Source organism: Rhizoctonia solani, chromosome 7, assembly GCF_016906535.1.
Source record: "Rhizoctonia solani chromosome 7, complete sequence".
In the NCBI taxonomy this organism is placed as follows: Eukaryota; Fungi; Basidiomycota; class Agaricomycetes; order Cantharellales; family Ceratobasidiaceae; genus Rhizoctonia; species Rhizoctonia solani.
In genome coordinates, this window is record NC_057376.1 from 214,330 (window position 1) to 229,532 (window position 15,203).

Here is a 15,203-nt window from a genome sequence, read left to right on the forward strand (position 1 = left end):
TGGGCCGGTGTTCAAAAAGACCACGCGCTCCTACACGTTACTTCAGTTTCGCTTTCTTTTCTCCTTCACCTACCATGATTTCCAAGGCTGCTGTTCTCGTTGGTGCCACCTTGGCCGTTACTTCTGCCTTTGCGCAGGAGCCATTCACTCCTCTCGCTGAGAAGCGATTCGAGTACACCGCTCTGGTTAGTTGAACACAACTAGATTTTTGTTTCTATGCGCTAATATGCTAAACGTAACTATAGCCTTACAAGGCCGATACTGGCACTGGCGAGCGTGGTACTCAGTTCGGTTATAACATCTGCAACTCGACCACCGAGGGACAGAACTCGCTCTGCCAAACCTCGATGATCAACTCGATCGATGGTGAGTGTGTGCCGAGTCTGGCTCAGCATTACGTTTCTCATACGTCATTTAGACTTTTGCTTATGGGGACCGCCCGAGCCTAATTCCCTCATTGGGGACACTGAAGGTGAAGCTGTTGCTTGGTGCACCAAGCCTGGTCGTGGTACCCGCCTTATCCCGGCTGGTGCTTTGACAGGTGTTCAGTTTATGAGGACTCCTTCCTATGTTCAGGTAGGCGTTTTGCCCTACAAGTGCATATTGTATCAGCCATGCTGACCTGATTGGTCAATCAGGTCACCGGTCGTATCAGGCAAGAGTTGATCAACATTGAGAAGAATGATTCTGGAGGAGAGATGGACCCACACGGAGCTGATCGACGTGGTAACCCTCTTGGTGGATTGTTGTTCTCAAACGCGTTCCCCAGCAACAATGGCAACAACAATACTTACCAGCAAGTAGTCGAATGGCACAAGTAAGCCCTTCTGCTTGATCATCCTTAAGCGGCTTCTGAGTTGATCTCATTTTTTAGCTTCATGGGAGAAGGACTCTTCTGTCTCAAGGCATGCGACCCCACAGACCCCAATGACGACAGGTACTGCGAACACATCTACGATCGTATTGGTTGCTGGCGTAACGCCCCCGCCGCATACGTTGACGGCGCTTTCGAGTCGTGTGAAGGAGAGAATCAGGACTTCCCCGGTATTTATACGGATTCGGCTGGCGTTGTTCAGACATACAGCCAACCCCCCGAGTCGCTCGGCCCGATTACAACCGTCCCTTATGACCCTAAGATCCCTGCATCGTCCAACTGCGTTACCTTCCAGAGTGCTGCGCTCTACACTGGGCTACCCGGTGCAGCCACCCCCTCTAGCAGTGCAGTAACGACCAGTGCCCCTGCCGTTACTGGTAACGGTGCTGGGACACGTGCCGGTGGGACTCCCGCATCCACAACACCTACCGGCGGTGCCAATGTTGGCGCATCGACTAGCGGTGCCGTAGGCTCCTCTGGTTTCACTTTCCTCGCTACTGCCTCTGTCGCTTTCTCCGCTCTCGTTGGCGCTCTCGCCGTCCTTTAAAATGGGTTCCACCAGTTGTATATTTCTCTGTTCCTCATTGACAATTGTCTCTTTTTATTGGCCTCGAACACTTTAGTACATCTTCTCGATGAACTTAACCCACACTCTCTTAGATGGTTCTTTTGTATGCAGCCTGAACATTGCGGTCTGGTTGTCTCGTCTCTTGTCATCTGGTAGCAATCTGTCTTTTTAATATATCATCACTCGACTCATACCCGATTTGTCTTGGGATATTTAATCAACGACTTATGGACAAGTTTGATTAAAATTATTGGTTTACTTTATCTGTGCGTACGACCACCAGAACGCATATATTACCGAAAGGATTTCCGTGGTGACGATGAGTGTTACAATAACAAAAGTTTAAATTTGTAACACGAAACTGAAGATCCTCCACAACAGAAGCCACGGGGCTTGACTCGACCACAACATTCATTCTCCCAAACACGCTCGTTCACAATGCCCGCTAATTACTTGGAGATTCCCTCCGAGGCGCGAGCGCTCAGAAAACATATACAAGACCAGACATTGGCGTATGCAAAGCGCTACATCACCACCGAGTAAGTTTGGTCGATATTAATATAAATGAAGGTTGGGACTGAACGGGCGGGCAGCTATGTACAGTTCACAGAGCAAGGTGTCGCAGAGGTTGTTTGTTATGTTACCAACGTAGACAATTCGTCGCTAACAAGACGGGTTAGATCTTCTCGGCGTGCCTTCATCCCGTGTCTCCGCATGCCCCAACCGACATTTCACTCCCTGTCGATCCGGTAAACAAGCTCCTGGCGAGTCGAGCACAAGACCTCGTACCCTACACCGAAGAGTTCAAACTGTCTGTCGAGGAACAACATGCCGTCAAGGGTGTTTTCGGGCGGGTGTTGGGATTAAAAAAGAGACCGATACCGAGTTTGGAAGGGATGCTGGCTGAGGAGCGTTAGTCCCACTCCATTCCTTTCGAGGCAACCGATTGACTTTTGAGGACAGCAAGCAAGCACAACTCGCCTTTGCGCCCGCTATCTCCTATACTTACTTCCCGAGCACGCAGAGAGACGCCAAGGATACTACAACGTCCTCCGAAACAGGTTTTAGGAATGTTGCCTTCCAATATGGACGAAATACTCGAAAAAGCGCGCATACATCCGGTCAAGGAAGAAAAGATTGTGGATGAAATATTGGATAGAGATCAATATTTGTATGCTGATTTTCCTACTTCCACTAGCGATGAAAAAAGCTGATGAATGTAGGGATTTGGGATACACGATGACTCCTGAAATGATCGAGGAGTTCCGAGAATTAATGGCCCGTCTCCCGACCAAGAACAAAAATGTCTCGCCAGAAGGATACCAAGCATTCCTCAGAGCCGAGTCTCCACTTCCAGAGAGAAATTTTCCCCGAGCAATATCACCACCTCTATTCCCCAGGAGTGAGACTATTGGGCTCGGAGGAAAGGGGAAAGCAGGGACCATCGGGAAAGAGGAATCCTTGAGTGGGCTCTTGGCTACAGTTGGCCCGGTGCTCGTACCTGTCGATAATCATGACTTTAGTTTGGATGGGATAGCACAGGAGAGCATGAAAATGCTTTGCGGGGATATGGGTATGACCTCCCCGTGATTATGATGAATGGCTGATCGATTCCTATGAAAGACCATCTACCCGAGTCTCCTTCTCCTTCTCCGTCCCATCTCGAGCCCCCAACTCTCCAGTGGTCCTCATCAGATGCGGCCCAACCATCTTCTCCGCACCCTCAAACACCACGACCCTCGCATCCTAGTGAAATGGCATTCCTAGCTAGTTCGCCTCCCGACTCGTACGCAAGGATAACCAAGATTGCAAAATTCGGTACGTTGGGTTTCTGCTTCAGAATAACGGCAGGTGCCGATTCATGCTGCAGACGAAGTCCTGTTCCCAAAGGACCAAATGAGGGGAAGAAAGTTGCCTCCCAAAAACGACCAGCCCAAGTGAATTGCATCCCTTTGATCGAATGTCTGCTGAAGCGTTTGCAGGTTTTCCGAATTTATAGCAGGTCTTAATTGCCCTGTCCCAATCCGTCCTCCTCAACATATCGCTCCATCAATCGCAACAATTCTCGTGCCGGGAACTCCTAGCGCAACCTCACGGAGCGACTCGGTGGTTGGACAACCAAACGATGAAGTCGACGAGCTCGCAGACGACTATTCAGCCGGGATCTTGACCCGGACAGGGTCGAGAAATCCAAGTCGGAGGACCTCGAGGAATTTCAGTCGGAAGGGTTCCAAGCTTAGCAGGGTCGCTTCGACGGTTTCGATCCAAACAGGAAGCCAAGCGAGTGTTCCGTCTGATGTGGATCAGTTGGCAGATGATGATACTCTTGTCGCATGTGTTGTTGAACAATTGACAGAGGGGGTCGGGGATCCATTTGAGTATATTATGAAGGAAAGGTTCGAAGAGAAGGAAATGTTCATGTTGGACGGTGTGTTATGTTCCTTTGCTAATTCGAGAGCTGACATTGACTTGACGCAGTTCCGGACTTGCCTCCTCCAAACGTGCATAAGCGGGATGGCCCACCTATCCCTGCCAACCTTGCAGACACCAGCTCTCAAATCGGACTTTCTCGAGCGGGAGGTATCCAGTCGTTGCAGCTCGAGTTGGATTGGAGGTGCGCTTTGGATGTAGTTGTGCCTTTACTTTGGCTAATGTTTGATAGGGTAACGATACCTGGCGAACGGCCTCCCACTCACGAGCAAGTCGTCAAGGTAGATGCTCCTTATGGAGATGAGACCAAATCCGAAGCAAAAGGGATGATAAAATCCTTTTTGGCGAGGTTGGATCGGGAGCCTGCCGCTGCAGGAGTATTCGAAGAGGAAGAACCCGAGGTTGACATGGGTGGAATCCGGGCGAGGGACGACATGAAACTCGTCTTGACCAAAGAAGAGCGGGAGATGTTGTATGGTAGGTGTATATTCGATGTTTGACGGTTGGTGTTAATTTCTATAGGGGCGAGACGGAAACCCCAGCTCGTAGATGACGAACATTTCGATGACTCGATTCCAACCGGTATCCACGAGTCCGTTGCGGAGGAAGGAGCCCCAGTACCTACGCAAACCAGCTTTGTCCCACTTTCATTTGGATCAGAGCGGCCGGAAGAAATTTGGGACATGGATTCACAGCCTATTGAATACGAAGAATCCGATTATCCAGTCCACAAGGTCGCTGGACAAGAAAACGAGCTGGAGTACCAAGAGCATCACACTCTGGAACCGCAAACTCACACAGGATACGAACCAGAGAGTACATGCTATGGCGATTCAGGGGACCAGGGTTACGGTCAACCGAAGGAATATCTCAATGACGAGGACGAGCAGCCGCCCATTTACCAAGACGAACTGGATTCGCAAGTTGCGATCGAGAAAGACCAGACGCAAGGACAGCACCTCGTGGACGATTGGTTTGAAATCCTGGAGCAGACACAGGAGGACCCTCGATCAAACCACCAAGTCGACTACATCGAGGTCGAGGACTCGCCGCCGCCCATTCGCACCCTGTCCAACGACGTTGCTCGCGTACTCGTTCGTCCCGACTCGACCAACCTGGAGATTCCGCTAGAATGGAAAGACGTTCAACCTTCTCATTTGGTCAAACACAAGTTGGCATCGTTTATGCATGTCAGGACGGGAAAGCCTCAGCCTGTTACGGACATGGACGTTCGACCTCGTTCTCTAGAGCCAGAGCCGTATCCTGACCCAGAACGAACAGGGCCGTATCCTATTCCTTCAGATATCCAAGCCATGCTTACCCTCGCACCCAAGGAACTCGAAGACTCTGGACCCGTACGGTATAGGATCGTATGTAGTATGCAAGTCATCCAGAACCGCGCGCTTGTTCAAGCCCTCGAGCATCCAAACGTAAACCTCGAATTAATTGAACGAGGTGGAGAAGTAGCAGGGGTTTTCCCATGGCAAGACACAAGCCCGCCTCTCCATGGAGCCTCGCTCGCAATCGACCCTTGTACCGCAGTGATACTTGTCCCCTTGGCGGATTTACCTTGTCCAGATGCGGTCCCTGCTCTTTCCCGGTTGCTTCAAAGTCTCCTAAGCAGATACGACACCATCTCGCTCGTCCTCGAAGCATATTCCAAGTCCAAGAGCAATATTGAATTGGACCCGTTTACACCGCCTGCTCGAAAGGCACTTGCGTCGGTTCGGCGAGCTGTTGCGCTGATCAATGGGAGTTTGAACAGGGTGGGTGTGAGAGTTGGGATCGCGAGATGCGCAGAAGAGTGTGCGAAGTTGGTACGGCGTGTTGTTTGTCTCGCGGCGCAGGAATGGGACGGCGCATGGGAAGTGTGGGGAACGAGAGAATGGATAGGGGATGAAGAGTTTTTCGTGAGTCCCACCCTATACTCATTTCAATATTTAATTTGATCGACGTTGTTAGGAAGAGCCAGAGCTGAGCTCTGTGCCCGGGATGAACCTATTTGCATCCATCACGATTCTAGCTCAAACGACGATTGATGAGTTGTTGACTATGAGTCCGGAAGAACGAAGTAGGCTGTTTGAGCCCTCTGTCGGTCCTGTGCGAATCGTAAGTGTGCATGTGATTCCGACAAAGAGGGGAGATTGAAGAGTTTCCAGGCTGCGTTAAACGATGCGATCGAGCGGGGTCGGGAGAGAGTCGAGCGGATGGAGGGTGTAGAGTAAAAGGGGGTGACCAGTGTAGTAGTACGAGCACAATACCCAAGGAGCAAGTTCTCCGAAATATAAAAGCCAAGCAAGAGACGAGAACGTATTTAGCAAGCGCTATAAGCCTATTAGCGGAAAGGCAACCGAATAGGATCCATCGGTGTAGATCCGGCCCGAAATAGGGGCCAGGAGATAAATGAATGAGGGTCGAGCTAGCACGCAAATGAACACATGAATGACGCGCACTATGCTACACAAAGGTCATGACATACTCTTTCACAAGTCGAACCATGTATGCGTCCGGAGTCCAACACACCCGACGCCCAAATGTCGATAGCCCCAAGCGTAGGAACCTAGTCTAGCGCAGGGGAGGGTCCCTGAAAAGGAAACAAAGTCACGTGCGGTTGACATATTACCATCATCGATGACGCAACGAGGTGTACCTTGTGACCTATTGCGCTTGTCCGAAGTAGGATGGTATTTAATCCTGCTCGGTTTGCCGGGAGGGGGTTGCTCTGTGCTCCTTCATCCTTTCTTTGAAGGTCTCTCTCTAGCTGTGATTAGTGGATTAGCGTTGATCAAGACACGATGGGCGACTGGAAAGATGGTATTCTTCTAAAGGTTAGTTGTGGGGGTTCAGAGCTGGGTTAAGGGGGCTTCAGGTGGCTTACTTGGACATTGGACAGATTGCGAACGTGGTGGTGTATTTTGCCTTTCTCGGATCGAATATTTATACCGTTGCTGGTGTAAGTGTTATCACTCTCAAGCCTTGACAATCCGGTCCCTAACATAACATGTCTGAAACAAAAGCCCGAAGGCGTGTACCGCTCGGGCAAAGAAACCTATTTCACTCCGGCACCTTATGCATTCGGCATCTGGTCTCTGATCCATTTGCTCTTGCTCGGGTTCATCGTGTACCAGTTTACGGATAATGGCAAAAAGACGATTATCGACGGGATTGGCTGGAGGTTCCCGTTGTTGGCGATTGTGAATACTGTTTATGTCAATGTTTGGGTAAGCGCTTGTTTGTTCAAAGATTGGCAACGGTTTCTGATGGTTGGTTTCAGACCAAGGGACATTATATTGTTGCGTTTATCTTTGCGTTGTTTGTGTCGAGCACGGTGTCGCATATTTATTATATCGTCAAGAAGCACCATTCGAGCGAGAGCGTCAATGACGAATGTGAGTTTGGTTTCTTCCTTTATTTGGTCAGCTACCTGAGCTTTTTTTGATAGTGTGGATCCATCTTCCGTTTTCGCTCTATCACGGATGGACGACCGTGCTTGTGATTGTCACCGCGTTTGAAGCGTTTGGTGTGAATGCGCTGACCACCCTGCCGGTGTGTTCACCAAGGTTTTCGTCTTTCTCGCTTTGTAAGTTGGCTGGTGTCTTCCCTGGAGGCGAAACTCACATGTCATGAAAAGGTTGTTTTTGGAAGCGACCGCAGCAGCATACGCCTTCCAGTCCGAGGAAGGTGATATTGGCGGGTCGATTGCTATTACCTGGGCGCTGTTTGCTATTTACGAGCGTGAGTGTGCCTTGAAATGCGATTCAGGGCATTATATTGATTCATTTTATTCTATCACAACCTTGTTCCTCTCTCCCGGCGGATTCCGATACTATGATGAATTTGGACAAACGACTGAATGAATGAACAGACCAACGGTCGTCTCAGTTTGTGCACTGGTCGGCACTCGCGTTTGCGATTATTTCGTTGTTCTCGATCTTGAAGAGCCTGTACGCGCGTACGTTTGGCAGGCGGGGATCGGGTGTGTTGCATGATGAGGAGCGTGCGCCGTTGGTGTCTGGTAACTAGGCGCAGGAGGTGGGCGCTTGAATGTGCCAAGTTGATTCAAGTTGTTGTTGTGTGATGGGACATTTTTCTCGAGTGGAGTGAGCACAAGTTTGTAATGTACAGTAAATGAAAAGCGATGCGGTTCAGAATGATTTGCCGGGTGCGCATTCTCGCCCCCTCTTGCACGCACTAGAGAGCAAGGAGTGTTCCGGACCCGTGGCCAGCTCCCGGGGGATCGGGCAGATCGCAGATGAGGTGCGGCGAATGTGCCTCAAGTGGTGCGTGGTTAATGCCAAGTCACGTGGCAGTGGAGGGCTGGATATAGAGGGGTTCCGTAACGATTGGGTGAGCCCCTCGTTTGGACCCCTCTTGTGTTATGATGCCGGTTGCTTCGACGACCACCCGACGGTCGGAAGGTACACCGTCCAAGCGGGCAGAGGGGCCGTCTACATCCACATCTGGGTTGACGAAACGGAGTGAAGTGCCGAGTCCGACGAGCAAGAGGAGTGAGGGCGGAGCGAGTACGAGGAGACCGAGGTCGCCTACGAGTCCTGCTAGCCTTGCGTCGAGAGCGCGCACGATGCTTGTTCCCCCGCCGCCCCCTTCGAGCCCCAAAGCGAGACCGCAGAGACCACGGGTGATTGTGACGCCTCGTAAGTTTTCCATTATGTCTATGTATATTATTCAGCTTAATCTGGGATGGGGCTTCAAGCCTATGCGGCGGACGAGCCTGATCCCGAGCCCGAGCCCATCCCGACGCACGTGTCTGCGCCCGAGCTGATGCGACGACCCTCGCCTGTACCGTCTATCCGCCGGAGCCGACCGCACCTCACAGACCATGCGTCGCTGGTCTCTTCAACTGGCGCCGAGTCCACACGCTGGTTCAGTTTTGCGCTGCCCAGGTGGGGCGGGGCGAGCTCCCATGACCCAGAGCGCGAGCGCGAGCGGGAAGAAGAGGAAGAGCGCGACCACGATGGCGGACGCAAGTTTCATTGGCCGTTTATGGCTGGTTTGGGCAACCTCGGGAGCGGTCCTACTGCTGCCCAGTTGGAGAATCTCGCACAGAGGCTCGAGGAGCGTCATGATCATGACCATGTTCGGGCTCACGACTATGACCGCTCCCATGAACAAGAAGAGCGTCGAGAGGAAGAAGTGCAAGAAGAAGAAGAGGAAGGAGATACGCCCAGGCGCTCGCGCTCGCTTTCCTCTCGTTCTGTCCAGTCGCTCCCACCCCGCATGCCATCCCCCTCGCCCTCGCTTGTCCTCCCTCCACCCGAGCTCCCCCAGCAAGACGCAGTGCCGTCGCCCATGACCCCGCGACACGACATGTTTACCACCGCTCATAGCAAGACACCCGGATGGGCCAGTCCCTGGAACCCCGCGCGATTGTTCCCGGGCTCGGTCGCCAGTTCGCCCGTGGGTAGGAAGAAGCGACGACGAGGCAAGCGAGCCGACGAGGAGAAGAGGTGGGAAGGTGTTCCCGGTAACTCTATTCCTTTTTTCTCATTTTCATGACATCTCATTTCGCTCCTTTAGGCGCACCCGACCGCACCTACCGCGACAATTTCCATTCCCGTGATCGTTCGTGGGGAGGAGCAGCATGGGACCCCGTCCAGAGCATACCCATGCGAGTCCGCGCTCCCACCCCGGAAGGCCCCGAAGACGGTCGTGTGAGCAGGTCTGTCCTGCTTTCTCTTACTCTGCCATTGGCCTTTGTTGACTGACTTGAAAGCTGGGACACCAGCATGTCTAGAAGTACCCACTCTACCAACCCGCTCGAGCGCAAAAAGCAGTCGACGGGCCCGGGTACTCCGGCTCAGTTGTCTGTTGGTCCCGTTCTCCAGCGTCGGAGCAAGTGGATGAACTTTTTGTTGTATCAAATATATGTTCCCCTGGTGCGTTTTCTGTCTTTGGCTTTGTTCTGCGCTCATCCGACGGTTGCATTTGACCAAACAGCTCTTTCGTCTGCTTAATATATCCCTCACTTCATCCACCCTCGCTCTCGCCGTGCATATGCGCAAAGTCGAATTGCGACTTCATATCCTGGGCAGTATTGGCAGTTCACCGTAAGTAGTGTCCCCTTTTCCTTGCTCTCTTTTGTTTGTTTCTTTATTTGGTGCCTGCGGTTTATGGAACCGGATCGAGATCTGGACGGCGTTGCACGTAGGGTTGCGGTTGGAGGGATTTGCGCAGTGCGTCCCTTGGCACTGGACGAGGGCGTACCTGTTGCTTCTCAAGCAAAGTTTACTACCGGCCACACTCTCTATATCCTTTAAAGGAAAAACATATTCTCAAGGGGTAGATGACAAGTCGAGACTGGATCCTGTTGGGGGAAAGATGTGATGGGTATGACGTGTGGATGCTGCGACAAGGCTTGGCACCGAACCAGGTCGGGCTCGGCTCCCATGTGGTTTTGCTCTAGGACCAGCGGTCGTCGGGTCGGGCCGTCCGAGTCGGGATTGGATAGAGGGCGGGTCGGGGCGGGGCTGGGCTGGGACAAGGACAGGAGGCAGGTCGTGTGACCCGCTTGCTCGTGCCGGAACTGGAAAGTCGATTGGTAGTGGCGCTCATTCATTCCCCATCCTTCCCGCAAACTCAAACGATAAACCCATCCACCAACGGCCCATATCACACACACCAACAAGTCACACACACACAAGACTTGGAAACCTTGTCCGTTCGGAAACCTACTCGACTCGCACATACACACATATACATGCACACGCGCACATTTCCTCCCTTCGGCGCACCATGCCGAAGTTCGAGGGACCCATCAATTCGAAGGTTCCCTTGTGTATGCGCGCTTTTCGCTAGCGTCTTTTTGCGGATTTTGGTTCTGATTCGCTCGACTGTGGTTGCCGTCTCGTTTTCGTTGGAGAGAAGGAGCGAGAGGGAGAAGGAGAGGGCAGGCGGGATCGGATCGGAACCGGCGCTGGGTATCTCACTCGAATCGGGAAACTAGGATCGGGAAGCAGGGCGGCGTGAATGGGTAGACCGAATCAGGAGAGGGACGAATGCTATTCGTGCGGAATCCGACTGCGCGTTATTCGCCGGGACGCCTAAACAAGTGATTATGGGTGTCGTAATCGAGCTGGGTTGGGCCGATTAAGGTCTTTGTAGCGGGGTCCAGTTCGGTTGTCTAACTGGGCCGCCGGGAGCGTCAAATAATGGTTTCCCAAGTTCGGGTTCGGGTTCTTCCATCGTCCTTGGAGCTCAGCACCTCTTGTTCGTTCGATTGACTCTGTGGTTCGGATGTGCCACCTCCCATTCGCTCGTTCGCCCACTCGCCCACCACTAGGCTCCTATTCCTCCCGTCGAATCTCATTCATTCATCAATCGCGTCCAATTTGCCCATTGGCGTCTACTCCCGGCCGGGGTCGATCAGCGTCTCCCTGTCGATGGTCCGTTTTGCGCCCTACCGCCGCTCGTCCGATCGAATAGGATAAATCTCTCAATCTCTCTTGATCTCTCTATGCGTCATTTAAAAGGGATCCGGGGCCCGTGGAGCGGGTAGTGTGACGACTTGCGAGAGTGAAGGTGAAGGGGTTATTCCCCGTTGGTTGATTGGGCGTCTTGCTTCAGCCTGTTGTTGCGTGGTTCGAGCCGCGCCACATGTATTCGACCTGCGCGCGCTTGCGCATTGCGCCTCGTATCCCTAACCGCCTTGCACGATTGCGCCCTTGCCACTCTTACGCCCAAACCATCGGACAAACCATCCTCCCAACTCCAACTGCGCGCGATTAATTTTCCTCGCTTGTACCTGCCATGCCCATGCGCATATACGCTTGTACCTGCTGGGTCAGTCTTGGCGCGCGCGCTCTCCTTGGCTTACATCAGTCGTGCTCGATTTGGATCGTGTCTCCGATATGGGTTTCGTGGTTCTTTTTTCTCGCCTTGTTTTCAATGTTCGCTTTGGTCTCGGTTATTTCTGCACGCCTCTCTCGGGGGGTTTTGCTCCGAGCACAAATGTCTCTTTGTCGGAGGATTGTTCCTTATTCGACACGCATATACAACGTTGTATGCGTTATTTCTCCTATCTCTTCATCGCCACATTCGACTGGACAATCAATGACTGACCGAGATACCGTTTTTTTACAGAACTCTGGTGATCATCTTTGGCCCGCCGACACTCATTCACGTTTTGCTTGCCATATACGTAAGTCCCCCTCCCAGTCTCGCCACTCCTCCCTCGAATCTCTCCTTTTCACGAGTGTGGGATTTTTGACATGTCAGGAATAGGCAGAGTATTTCGGCAAGCCGTTGGGTCTTTGGCAGACGTCGTCTAAACTTTTCCAGTGGGTTTACTTTTCTCGCCCTCCCCTGGATCTTCTCGCTTACCGGTTCTTGGTGGTCGGGAACTAATAGCACCCTGGTGGAAACGTTGTTCATATGCATGTGGTCCGCCAACCTGTCGCTATCGCTCGACAACTACTTTACCGCCCCGATCCAATGTGCTCCGCCCTCGGCAACGAGGTGGTGGACCCATCTGAGGCCGAACCTCTCGATCAACCCGCTGACGAGTCTTCCGGAAGGACCGCACATCCAAAACGAGCTGTGTTCGTGCCAGCGGGCGCTCATTGCGTTGGTTATCTTTGGATTACGTGAGTTTGTCATGTCTTGCTTTATTTTTGTTACTTGTTCTCATGCCAGTTGTGCGTGTGCGTGTGTGTGTATGTGCAGTATCGTATATCGCCAACTTGGTTATTTCCCTCTTTCGGATATTTGAAAAAGTAAAGAGCACGAGCGGGGTGATTGGGACGACCACTCGGACCGCTGGGTTGGGTATGGTTTAATGAACGATGGGGGACTATGGTATTCTCTATCTATGTGTCTATACATTGTAGACTTTTATGACGGGCTACGCACTTGGCGTTTGAGCGACGCGCTCCTTGCTGTTCCCTCTTTCTTTCTTTCTCTCTCTTCTTCAATCTGTCGTCGTATGTATCTGGGAGGGAAGAGAATAGGACAAAACGAACCTCGGCGCCAAAGAAAACGCAACCCGCTTCTTTTTCTTTTTTCCTTTTCTTTTTTTGCTGCACTCATACCAAGCCTTTGACCCACGCATTATCACTACCCTTTTTGTACCACGCATTTTGTGTAGATGTATCATCTTATGATTCTTTTTTTCTCTCTCACTGATTGTTCTTGTTGTGTTTGTGACTCTTTCTGTTGTTGTTCATGAGAATATGAGTATATTATGATGGTTGGTTTCTATGCGATCAGAAGGGTGTATTTCGGAATGTTGAGCAACGTCGTGGTGTGATGTTCGATTCGAAGGCTGGTGCAATTTCAAGGGCGTCTCAATCATACCGGTGTACCTAGCCCTTTGACGGGAGGGAGAACCATTCATCCAAGTAAAAGGGTGCTCATGTATGCACACAACCTTTGACCTCGACTCCCGCCTCGTACCGCATCCATCCAGCACACACACCATCTCGGTATCCATGTTCCAGAACCGTTCGGTATGTTAACTTTTTTTTTTTTTTTCAAAAGGTAACATATTCGTTCGATCCGTCGGGGACCTTGTCGCCTTCAAGTTCTCTCAAAGTGAGGTGAGCTCATGGACATGGTTGAATGGTACAAGTTGGATACCCGGATATAGGGGACCGGTTCTTAGCTTCGGCACCATAATCGAGTACCCTTTGGTATACCCTACTAGAGCGAGCACGTTAATTTTGCCCGACGGTTATTATGATGATACGCTTCGGCGGCGAATATACATATCACGGTCGATTTTCGCTCTAGACGCCGGGGGGGTTGCAGCGTGTTTGCGCGGTTTTTGCTCCAGTCGTGTTCAAGGATCGCGATTCAAGTGGCCGGATAGGTAAACAAAATAAAACGAAAAATTTGGGAATCATGCACTATGTATTAGAGTCGGTAGTGTATAGATGTTACCGGAAAGTCCGGGATTTCTGGCAGGCGTCATGGACCTCGGACAACTGTTTGCTTCTTCTCCTCCCCTGTGGCTAGATGTCTCCCCCACAAATCACCGGACGTTCCAACCAACGGTCAATGACACCAAAAGGGACTGTGGCCAAATTTCTTTCTTTCTTTAGAGACCGAGCTGTTCTTTTCCTTTTTCCTTGGCCTCGTATTCTTCCCGCTCGGCTTGAATATTGGCGGTACCGAAATCGGTCGGGTCCGTATCGGAGTATTCCTCGCCGCTATCGGAGGAGTCGGACTCGCTCGGGAATACGAGCCATCTTCTTCGTCATCGTCGTCGCCTTCGTCCGCGATAGCCAGATCCGCAAAAGCTACTTGGACTGTCGAGGTTGACGCTTCTGGTGCAGCTTCAGGTTCAGAAGAGGCCGAAGGAGAAGGAGCGCCAACCGGCGTTGCTGTTTCTTTGAGTATGTGAGCCAGTTCTTGGGAAGGTGGCTTGGTACACGAGCGGTCCTCAGCGCAGAAGGTGAGCGCCTAAACAAGTCAGAGGGGAGTTCAGTTGCTATTTTTGGAAGGGAGCTTGGATTGCAAGCCTACGCGTTCAAAATCTTGGGTGCTACATCCTGTGAGTCTAAAGGTGATTCAGAATTGGCTCCCTCTATTTCAATTGAGAAAGATGAGAGATCAAGGTTAGAGTGCCGTATGTATGCGCGGATAAGGAAGATGTGCTTGCCTTGAATGATACCCATCCGTTTGGCAATGTCGATGTCTACATGGTATATATCGCCTGTGGCGACAACTTCAACCTCGACTTGTTCAGTGCCGGTGCTCCATACTGGCTTAGCCAAAGGGAAGACTCTTTCTCGGAGGACATTGAACGTGCAGCAGAGGGTCAATAAAACTGAACGGGGGTGTAAACGAACAAGCCACGAGAGGTTTTCGAGTAGAGTTGGGTACTGTTTTCGAGAGCAGCGTACACTATATATACTTCCTCCTTCCTACACGTGCCAATATTGTTTGCGTGGTGGTTGTCCGTAGGATCCGCGTCCAGAGGAGTCAGTCCTATCTCACGTGACCGCGATAGCTGGCGCGTCACAGCATTCCGAACGTGAGTCGCCATGATCCGAGCTGATTGATCAGCAAATGGTACCTATCGATAAAATCGATAGAGAGTATCGGTGCCCTGTAAACAGACCCCGCCCCAGTCGCGTTTTGGGCGCATTCTGAAGCATATTCAATTGGCTCATCCTTGAACACAGGAGTATCGTACGATGGATTCAACCAATCGGATCATGAGCCAGTGACTTATCTATGAGTTCATATCAGCTGGACCAGGGGAGAGATGTCGACGTTGTGGCAGTGAGTACGGAATTTGTTTGTGAATCTCTTTTGAATCATGCTTATCTGTTGAATGGCTAGTGCTCATGGTACCTGCTGTTCTTTTAA

At 51.5% G+C, this 15,203-nt stretch overlaps 5 protein-coding genes across 5 annotated transcripts; 4 read left to right on the forward strand and 1 right to left on the reverse strand.

The window, feature by feature from the left end:
• Positions 1-74: 74 nt before the first annotated feature.
• RhiXN_06233 (uncharacterized protein) lies at positions 75-1,421 on the forward strand (the record flags this gene model as incomplete). The annotated part of the gene is made up of 5 exons (XM_043326049.1): positions 75-185; positions 246-366; positions 419-576; positions 639-817; positions 875-1,421. 5 exons carry the CDS (start codon positions 75-77, stop codon positions 1,419-1,421), a joined length of 1,116 nt encoding a protein of 371 aa, XP_043181481.1.
• Positions 1,422-1,880: 459 nt separating this feature from the next.
• On the forward strand, positions 1,881-6,097 carry RhiXN_06234 (proteophosphoglycan 5; the record flags this gene model as incomplete). The annotated part of the gene is made up of 13 exons (XM_043326050.1): positions 1,881-1,981; positions 2,036-2,072; positions 2,123-2,354; positions 2,406-2,613; positions 2,666-3,015; positions 3,066-3,260; positions 3,313-3,379; positions 3,425-3,870; positions 3,921-4,056; positions 4,105-4,349; positions 4,395-5,782; positions 5,835-5,981; positions 6,032-6,097. 13 exons carry the CDS (start codon positions 1,881-1,883, stop codon positions 6,095-6,097), a joined length of 3,618 nt encoding a protein of 1,205 aa, XP_043181482.1.
• A 570-nt stretch (positions 6,098-6,667) lies between these two features.
• On the forward strand, positions 6,668-7,895 carry RhiXN_06235 (uncharacterized protein; the record flags this gene model as incomplete). Its single annotated transcript, XM_043326051.1, has 7 exons — positions 6,668-6,700; positions 6,766-6,825; positions 6,890-7,093; positions 7,147-7,261; positions 7,315-7,452; positions 7,518-7,607; positions 7,738-7,895. 7 exons carry the CDS (start codon positions 6,668-6,670, stop codon positions 7,893-7,895), a joined length of 798 nt encoding a protein of 265 aa, XP_043181483.1.
• A 358-nt stretch (positions 7,896-8,253) lies between these two features.
• RhiXN_06236 (uncharacterized protein) lies at positions 8,254-10,150 on the forward strand (the record flags this gene model as incomplete). Its single annotated transcript, XM_043326052.1, has 6 exons — positions 8,254-8,527; positions 8,587-9,357; positions 9,411-9,552; positions 9,607-9,769; positions 9,831-9,940; positions 10,042-10,150. 6 exons carry the CDS (start codon positions 8,254-8,256, stop codon positions 10,148-10,150), a joined length of 1,569 nt encoding a protein of 522 aa, XP_043181484.1.
• Positions 10,151-13,926: 3,776 nt separating this feature from the next.
• RhiXN_06237 (uncharacterized protein) lies at positions 13,927-14,979 on the reverse strand (the record flags this gene model as incomplete). The annotated part of the gene is made up of 6 exons (XM_043326053.1): positions 13,927-14,038; positions 14,071-14,218; positions 14,263-14,291; positions 14,355-14,658; positions 14,715-14,907; positions 14,953-14,979. The coding sequence occupies 6 exons, from the start codon at positions 14,977-14,979 to the stop codon at positions 13,927-13,929; spliced, it is 813 nt and encodes a 270-aa protein (XP_043181485.1).
• Between the last annotated feature and the right edge of the window lie 224 nt (positions 14,980-15,203).